This window comes from Aphis gossypii, chromosome X (assembly GCF_020184175.1).
Source record: "Aphis gossypii isolate Hap1 chromosome X, ASM2018417v2, whole genome shotgun sequence".
Classification (NCBI taxonomy): domain Eukaryota; kingdom Metazoa; phylum Arthropoda; class Insecta; order Hemiptera; family Aphididae; genus Aphis; species Aphis gossypii.
The window spans coordinates 30085795-30096086 of record NC_065533.1 but is presented as its reverse complement, the minus strand read 5'-3'; the positions used below and the strand labels follow the sequence as shown (position 1 = coordinate 30096086).

The following is a 10292-nucleotide window of genomic DNA, read 5'->3' as shown; positions in this document are numbered from 1 at the left end:
AATGCCACACCTGTAAACAAAAAGGGCACAAAGCTGCGAAATGTCTTAGGCGCCTTAAAAAAGGTATTGATGATATTTACGATAATTATGTTTTTATCACAAATAATTAATATTTTTAATAAATAAAATTTTTATTCTTAATGGTATAAAATATCTATATCAAAAATTCAAGTTAATATAACATAACATTAATAAACAACTACATATACCTAATAGGTAAATATATTTGCCTATAAGTAATTAAAATATTACCATTTATCCTAATCGTTATTCAATGTTTATTGTTTTATTTATTGAAATCAACATATTTATAAACATTAGTAGGTATATATTGCAATGTATGTATTTTAATGATTTTTAGGCATGTATAAATCTAAACAAAAATTGAATATACTTTGATTAGATTTATTATGTTAAAATACTAGTTAGATATTTTTAATTTATTGATAAATATATTTTTCAGATAACCGGAAAATCAAGATTAGGCCACCCCGCAAACACAGATTTATGACGCCCACTTGTAAGTTGCAAAAACATTTTAGTACTGAAATATTTCTTTTAAAAAATTACCTATATTGGCCTCTTATCAATTAACAATTATATTTTACTATTTATAATTATCTGTTATAGTAGTATATATGTAAATACATAGGAGTGCGCACGGGTAGGGCTGATTGTTAACATTTTCCAGTCACCAACAAAAAGGTCACTTCGTAATTTGTATTGGAAATTTCTACAATTTTTTTCTTGGGTCGCCATGACAGAGGGGGGGGGGTCAGATTAAATTTAGCCACACCTGATTCAGAAGTCTGCGCACACCTATGTGTATATACCTAAGACTTCTGTTTTTTACTTATAACTTATATCTTATATTAAAGTGGAGACGGACTTGTAAGGGTTTTAAAAAAAAAATACCAAACTTGGTCGCCCGCGTACCTCGTATTTCGATACGAGTGGCCGTCCTTCCGCGAGCTCCTGACAATTTTCCGGGCCGACTCGCCGCGTTCTGATTGCATATTCAAATTGTCCGTGTTATAACGAAAATTTTCATACCACTTAAAAAGTGGAGACGGACTTGTAAGGGTTTTAAAAAAAAATACCAAACTTGGTCGCCCGCGTACCTCGTATTTCGATACGAGTGGCCGTCCTTCCGCGAGCTCCTGACAATTTTCCAGGCTGACTCGACGCGTTCTGATTGCATATTCAAATTGTCCGTGTTACAACGAAAATTTTCATACCACTTAAAAAGTGGAGACGGACTTGTAAGGGTTTTAAAAAAAAATACCAAACTTGGTCGCCCGCGTACCTCGTATTTCGATACGAGTGGCCGTCCTTCCGCGAGCTCCTGACAATTTTCCGGGCCGACTCGCCGCGTTCTGATTGCATATTCAAATTGTCCGTGTTATAACGAAAATTTTCATACCACTTAAAAAGTGGAGACGGACATGTAAGGGTTTTAAAAAAAAATACCAAACTTGGTCGCCCGCGTACCTCGTAGGTGTCGGATATTGTTTAATTTGATTTGTATTGCTAGTGTTTTGCGCTATCTATTGGTTAAATATGATTTTTGTGTATTTTGTAGTTTTTTCACGTGTTTGGGAACCCTGCACTACCTTATCAAATATTGCTAGCGGAACATACGTTTGTATCACCACAAAAAGCTTGATATTTTCACTGTCGTCTTGATCATCCACCGTTCGGCGGGACGCACAAAACACTCGACCGGCCGGCCATTAGTCGGGTGTTCGTGCCAGTTCGTGGCTCGGTTGTATTATTATATTATCAAGATTTCTGCCGTCGTTCGGCTCCGAGTAGAAGCGGACGGAGGTTGTGCGCCGATCAAGGTCACCCACCACCACCACCACACACCGCAGCGGTGGCGATGGAATTCTTTCGTCTGGGCGGCGGTTACAATCGCGTTCGGACAACGCTATCGCGCGCGGAGTTTCGCGTGTCCCACCACAATATTGAACATTAATCCGTAGGGCAGGACATCAAATTATGAAATTATATTTTTTTTTTATTTTTAAAATTAAAATATCAATATTCATAACATAGATATTAGCACTGGCCCATCTACCAGCTACCAGAGGTCATCCAAATTGCCAACAATTTAGTATGGAAGATGGCTATAGAGAAATCATAGCCTATGTCCAGCAATATCCAGACGTGTACAATCGCATGCAAACATTTTTATTTGAGTATGTTACCAAAATATATAAGTAACATATACATAATATAGTTTCCATTCTAAATAAAATAAAAAAATAAAAGCATTAATATTTAATATTAATATATAATATAAAACTAAATTATGTGTTTTTATTGATAGATATATTGGACATTTTTGGATGACTCAGGTTGGACTATCATTAATTAGTGTTTTTGGTAGTGAAATAAGGACCAATAATTATCTGGAATTGTTTCACAACCAATTATTAAGATTTTTTGGTAATCATCCAAATATATGGGACTTTTTACGTAAGAAACTTTGAAGTATTAGACTTTTCTCCAATTTCTTGTTTCTATAAAAATGCATTATACTTTATTATTTATAGAAAAACTTAGAATATTGGAAAACCAAATGTTGGAGAATTCATACAAGCTGGCAAAAATCTAACAGTTCCTACTTACTTTATTTATAAAATATTTTAATACAATACCTATATATTGTTAATAAATACATACCTTATGTTCCTCTATGTTTAGATAAGTGATCAAACTTCTAGAAGTGAACGGGCTGCCAATACCCATTTATTAAAAAGAGCCATTGAGCAACTCAATGAACATGGCAATATAATACAATGCCTTACACAAAATGGGCCATGCTTATGATGGGTATCTGAGACGTCAAATCGGCCCTATGGCAGATCACTGATTTTATATTTATTATATTTGACTACCTATTTATTTTTATTTATTATTTTTTATTATTGACTATTTATTCGATTAATGTATTAGACTAATGCTAATTTAATAGCTATAATTTGACTATTTTTATACAATCTTTTTTCAAACTCATTTCAAATTCATTTTTTTTTTTTTGTATAAGCGTTTAAACGACTAATTTGAACGGACTATATCAAAATCGGGAAAATTTGCAAGTAATTTTGTCGTTGAAAATTCAAAAAAATAACATTAACAAGCGTAACAATAATGATTTATCCTCGAACGAATTTAAAAGAATAAGTCGTTCTTATTTGAATATTATCATTAATTATAATTTAGTTGTTACTTACTTTAAAATGCTTCTTTGAGTTTTGACCATGTGAATCGCCATCGTGTAAATAATTAAACGTTTCGTGTAAAATGTAAATACTAAACTGTTGTTATATAATAAAATTAATTTTATTTACGTTATTTTTAGCTGCTTGATAATTAGCACATTATTTTATTTTTATGTTGGTCACACCCTAAATGACAAAATTATTGTTTTTAGAATTATAGCTTTTTGCTGTTGGCAACAATGCTTCTTCAGTAATATTATATTTTGGAAGACGTGTTCTACGCCCTTTGGGAACCCTGCACTACCTTATCAAATATTGCTAGCGGAACATACGTGTCACCCGTGCATGTGTATGTGTGTGTGTTATAATCACGCCGTCGTCGTACGAAAAATAATATCACACACAAAAATAGGATTAATAATTAATATCATAACTCAATTTTGTTATTCGGATCTTATACCATAACACCTTTTGTTTATTATTTAGTTTTTTTATATTTTTATCGCTTACGTCGTCAGTGGGTTTGGCAATAGTTATACCGTCGTATACAATTTTTTACGTCTATATAATATTCATCACTATTCACTTGTCGTTGTTCGCTGTGTAACGGTGTCATATGTATACACGTTGTGAATCGGTAGTGTACACTGTGTATACTAAGTGACTTAGTATATAATATACAAATATAATACGTCAATACTCAACATAGGTACATACCATTAATCATGGCTAAATAACTAGGTATGATCTCATTAAGACGCATTTGCGTTCCGGGCTGCGCACGTACTATTCACGATTTGGCATGGAAAGAAATATTAACTGGCAGTGATTTTTATTACCGTACTACGTTGGTCGGTATACGTCTTATCTATCACTGCCAGTGGCGGCCATGACACCTGCGTATCACAAAGTTGCGATCATACCTAGTTATTTAGCCATGCCATTAATCATCTTAATAAAATGTTCGTCTTCAACCGATGATAATGGCTTCATGCTACATATGATATAATTTAAAAGATTTTTATCAAACGTTTTTTGTTTGGACTCGTTTTTTTGATGATCGTTTAAATACAAATGTAATTTCTGCTGTTTAGGTGTGTTTGGGTTAGAATCGTTTAAATTTCTTTTTGTACCACGACGTTCATTAACAACAGTTTTAATATAATTTTCGAATTCTTCCAGAACATTACTGTGAAGTCTCTGAAATTTAAAACAACATTATATAATTAATAAATATTAATAATTGATAAATTTACCTTGATATGAATGCGAAAATTTGAAGTGGATCTTAATGTGCCGCTATATTGTTTTTTAACATCATTGCAGAGAACACATTCTGTTTTGATGTATTCATTTTCCGTCTCTGGTAGTTTTTTTATTTTAAAATATTTTCCATCCAATATTAGTGGAATAGACAAATTATTTTTCACTTCAGACATATTAATATAATAATATATAACAATATAACACACTCTGACAATAAATATTTTAGTAGGTATAATAAAGGGAAAATGTTCGTCACATAATGACGTCCACAGAAGACAGAACACCTTTGTAACCGGCAGTGTCTGTGTAAAAATCTAATCTACTAATTTTATCGTGTTTAATATCTACTTTATCGCGAAAGGTATAATATAATAGACTATATGTCTATATATGTAAAATTATGGATATCTAATAAGGTACAGACGTAAAATCCAATTCAATGTGCGTGTGTTACAGATATTATATATTATATATCAGTTATCACATATATAACTATATTTTATGATTTATCGGTACTGAAAAATAATTTCCAAGGGCAAGATACTAAAAAAGCAGTATCGAGATACTAGATACAAGATACAATTGTATCTAAGATACTTGTATCGAAGATACTGTCCAACCCTGTGTACACATAGTATAATATACCATCGTACATTGTATATTTTATAACGATAATAATATTGCATAAGTGTATTCACAATCCGCCGTTGTGTGAGTGTGGGCGTCGCGATATACGCATAATTATTAATATACGCATATCATACATATTTGTATCACCGTCGTTGATCACGCCGGGAGCTACTTCTCATCTCACCCACAACCCGGATATCCAACGTCATGCTACCAGGGTCACGTAACGTTACAATTTTATATTTGTCATATTATTTTATACATGGCTAAATAACTAGGTATGATCTCATTAAGACGCATTTGCGTTCTGGGCTGCGCACGTACTATTCTTCACGTACTATTCACGATTTGGCATGGAAAGAAATATTAACTGGCAGTGATTTTTATCACCGTACTACGTTGGTCGGTATACTTCTTATCTATCACTGCCAGTGGCGGCCATGACATCTGCGTATCACAAAGTTGCGATCATACCTAGTTATTTAGCTAGTTATTTATAGAGTTACAAAGTATAAAAACAATGAACACAATTTATAAAAATACATATATACTATTTTTGTGTAATTGGTTTTTTTATATCTTCTAATTCTTCTAAATTGTTATTCTATTTCAGACAAAACCAAAGAAAATTAAAAAATTGATAGACACGTATCAACAACTGAATAAACATTTAAAAATATTTAAAAAAAATTGTGAAATGAGGTGTATTAAATAAATCAAATAAAAAGTAAAAATTATATTTGCGTTTGTGAGTTATGAAATTTATTACTCTTTCAAACATGCTTTAACAGGTGCTTTAAAAAAGCATAATATGGTTTTTTAGTAGGTTCCAGTTCATAAATCATAATTATAATTATTTTAAGGTGAGTTCTGTATATATAAAGATTCAGTGTGATATTATCTATCAGAAAAATATAATTTCATAAAGTTTGGGTAAAAATTAAAGGATAAATAGACTTATGTTCAAAATAGTAACCACTGTAATTACGATATTTTGGATTATCACAATATACATTTTTTGAAGTGATTTAGGAAAAAAATATCTTTCGTACTATGACAAAAATTAAATTAGCTTAACCGTCATGCCCTGGTCTATCAGAAAAATACAACTTCATAAAGTTTAGGTAAGAAATAAAAGTTTTATAGGCTTATGTTCAATACCAAAATAACCCTCTAAAACGATGCAAATATACTGAATAAATTATGTTCAATACGTGATTTTCTGTAAATATATTTGAACCTAAGCTATGATTTGTAAATAAAACGATTCGTCATGTAATTATCTATCAGAAATATATAAATTCATAGAGTTTGGTTGAGGAATATAGGTTTTCTACTACATATGGTCCGCAAAATTAAGAAATAACGTATTCGCAGATAGACTTAAGCAGCAAGGACGTTTTTCAAAAATATAAGAAATCCTAATTTCTTTAATATTGCACTTATCGACCTGATTTTTTTTTTCATTGTTCATAATGGTGTTCTTATTGATATTTTACTGTTGGAATACTTCCATCAATCCTAAAACCGAATTAATGAGGTGAATTTTTCGATATTTTGATTCGTCAAAACATATCAGATTTTGAAGAAATATAAAAGAAAAAAAATTGTAGGTTTATGACAAATGTTATATGCAATATAATAAATACTATAATATAATATAATATAATATAATATAATTAATACTCATCACATAATCTTCTATCAGAAAAAAATATGTTCATAAATTTTGGGTAAAAAATGAAGCAAAAATATGCTTACGTTCAAAACCGATAACACCCGCTAAATCGATGCAAATATACTGAATAAATTATGTTCAATACGTGATTTTCTGTAAATATATTTGAACCTAAGCTATGATTTGTATATAAAACGATTCGTCATGTAATTATCTATCAGAAATATATAAATTCATAGAGTTTGGTTGAGGAATATTGGTTTTCTACTACATATGGTCCGCGAAATTAAGAAATAACGTATTCGCAGATAAACGTATCAGCATGGACGTATTTCAAAAATATATGATATCCTAATTTCTTTGCATTAGCTTTATATAATGGAAAACATATTAAATTTCTTAAATTAAACCAACAGACAACAGAAAAATAGAAAACTTATGACATAAAAATATAACTTTATACTTGTTTGTTATGTGTTTTTAAATAAAAATAATTTCATATTTTTTGTATTATTCATATAATATTTATATTCTACATTTATAGCATTACGTGCCTATCCTTACAAGTACCTACACTTAACAGTAATTAAACATTTTAAACTTTAGTAAGCACTAAAATCGAAACATAAAACAAGTGTCGTATACGGCGGTATATAAATAAATTGTATTCCGTATTCGTCGTGGTGTACGGCAATGACGTCACATGACGGGGAATGAATGCGGGGGATTCGTTTTGTTAACACGACTATGAGGCAACCTATATTATCTATAAACCTTGAGTAATTAAGTAATATAAACAGCTGTTTTAATTATGAAAATCGTAAAATAATTGATTCTATAATCAATGGTATTAGTATATATCTGTGATGTCAATAAATATTGAATTACAATATTACAAATTCTTGGTTTGCTGACTGCTGTAGACTTGAGAAAATGCCGAAGTGGATTAGTCGTATAGCTGTATGTATTACCTACCTGTATTATATTATTGTAATAACTTTACTAATAACGAACTACACAAACTACAATCATAGGCGTGTCCAGACCTCCATGGCTGGGGAGGCCAGTTATAAAATTTAAATTTTTTACTCACTATAGCGTATAGCGATCTATTTGTGACTTATTTTTGCTGTATGGAAATCATATAGCACTTGGAATTTGTTCATCCCTCCAAATTATAGATTTATCTTGGTCTTAAAATTGGTTTTCTATATACTATTACAACTATGAACTAATAAATAAGGCCTCTTATATTATAATGTGCTACTTAGTTATTTTTTATAAATATTAAAAATTCGGCACAATATGCTGCTGCAGCTTATTAACAAAACAAACCGGCGTTCTTACCGATCACCTACTGTTACTGTTTCCAGCCCCTATTTTTCAAAAAAATGTGTACTATACACATTATTTACAATGATATTATTGACCAAGAATTTAAATTTAAATTGATATATTATTCAATAAAATATATGGAGCATAACTTTTTATCAATTTAAGAGAGTTTTTGATTAATCTGAGAGAGCTATTAATTTGTTTCTTATTTTCAGAATGTGTTTATAAAGTGCCTACCAGTTCGAGGTCAGGTCAAGAAACAATATAAAGGTAATTTTATAATAATTTAATACAATAATTTTTCATTTATTTCAATATATTAAATTAAATTTTTGCAGATTATGTTTGTCAAATTTCTATATTAAAAAAAGAATTGGGATTAAATAAAAACTTACTTGGCATGACTAGACTCCGTATATGTGACACAAAAATAAGCATAATTAACTATACATTTAAATCGGAGGAGCAAAATTCTATTGATATTATGGTATTTATATACAATCATTTATATTTTTGGGCTAAAATGCACTTTACCACGCCCCTCACGAATTTCAATTTTTTTTTTAAAAAAGACGTGTTTTTCAACGCTGATTTCGAAACTGTTTGAAATTTTGTGCGAAAACCATTATTTTGGAAGTTATAGCCTTCCAAACTTATTAACTACAGAATTAAATTAGTTTGTATTGTTATAGATATCAAGTATTACAGATGTCGGTGTTGACGAGACAATTTTTTATATTTTCCTGAAAGATGATTCACCATTAGGATATGGCCAACTATGGATGGAAACATATGACACAAAAATATCTTTAAAGCTACATGATATCATACGCGAAACGTTCTATAATAAAACTCAAAAGCAAGGTAATTTAATTAATGTTCTACAATTTATGTAAAAATTAAAAAAAATTCTCTACAAAAAAAATTAATGAATGACTGTACTTTAACTAAGAGCCTTGTATTCTATAACTGAAAGGTACAGGGAAAACACCAGATCAAATTATTTGTATTGAAGTACTATTCTATCTTTCAACTTTCCAGCAAATAAGGGAAAAAAGCAGATTAGTCGAGAGCTATGACCACCGGAAGTTTAGGCATACAAGGAAAATGTATTACGTTTTGAAATTAAAAAAAAAAAAGGATAAAACTTGTTCTTGTTTCATTTCATCTCGAAATGAAAAAAAGTGACTTTTCTGGTTTTTTCCCTGTACCCTTCCTGATAGTAAAGCTTAAGCCTTTATTGTGTTGTACTCATTAATTATAGTATAAGTAGTTATAGTCTATTTTAAGGCCGTACTGTAATATAAGAGCAATTTATAGAATTTTTTTTTGCCAAACACTATATTTAATTAAACTTACTATAAACTTTATTGATTATTAATATTAATTATTTGGTTTTTTTAATTAAATATATTTTCTAATAATTTTTCATTTATTAAATTCTTTGCAATTATTAATTTAGGGGAGACTGGCTTAATATGACATATTAGGGTAATATGACACATTGATGTTTTGATTAGAATTATTGATATTTTGGAACCAAAGACGCTTTAAATACGTGATTTATAATCACCTACATATAACTGTATATAGTGACCACTGGTTTTGACCTTATCAGAGAATTTGATAACGAAAATGTGTTTTGTGTCTTATCAACTTTTTTTTTAATCATTTTTAAAAATTCATTTAAAAATTCAAATTTTTATGTTCCTTCATTTTTTTTTGCTAGAAGTTGAACATAAAAAGGTAAGCTATACTACAATTGTTTTATAAATAAGCTTATTATAATACTTTTGCCATAAAATCTTTGAAAAAAACTTGTATAATATCAGGCAAAATGACATAGCAGTGTGTCATTTTACCCATGGTACATTTTTACATAATATTATTTATATTTTAATTTTATTATAGGTGTTATAGATTATTATGGTTATAGTTATTATCATAGTAATTAATTGTTTTTTAATTTGTTCACTGTAGTTGAGAATGGTGTCCCACTATGCACGAAAATCTGAACGACAAACATGGTCGGAAGAAAATATGAAAAAAGCTATATCTATATTTTAGAAATACTGGGTTTAATAAATAACAATTATGATCAATTGATTTATATAAATACAAATTATACTCTTTCATAATTATACTTAAGTGTTTTT

At 29.6% G+C, this 10292-nt stretch overlaps 1 protein-coding gene and 1 long non-coding RNA gene across 2 annotated transcripts; both read left to right on the top strand.

Annotated features, from left to right (window-relative positions):
• LOC126552049 (uncharacterized) lies at window positions 1-3594 on the top strand. Its single transcript, XR_007605905.1, has 5 exons — window positions 1-63; window positions 464-520; window positions 1583-2201; window positions 2333-2481; window positions 2559-3594. It is a non-coding gene; the product is annotated as an uncharacterized LOC126552049 (long non-coding RNA).
• A 4032-nt stretch (window positions 3595-7626) lies between these two features.
• On the top strand, window positions 7627-10284 carry LOC126552708 (insulin receptor substrate 1-like). Its single transcript, XM_050207460.1, has 5 exons — window positions 7627-7761; window positions 8352-8406; window positions 8475-8623; window positions 8829-9000; window positions 10117-10284. Exons 1-5 carry the CDS (start codon window positions 7735-7737, stop codon window positions 10149-10151), a joined length of 438 nt encoding a protein of 145 aa, XP_050063417.1. The 5' UTR covers window positions 7627-7734; the 3' UTR covers window positions 10152-10284.
• The last annotated feature ends 8 nt before the right edge of the window (window positions 10285-10292 follow it).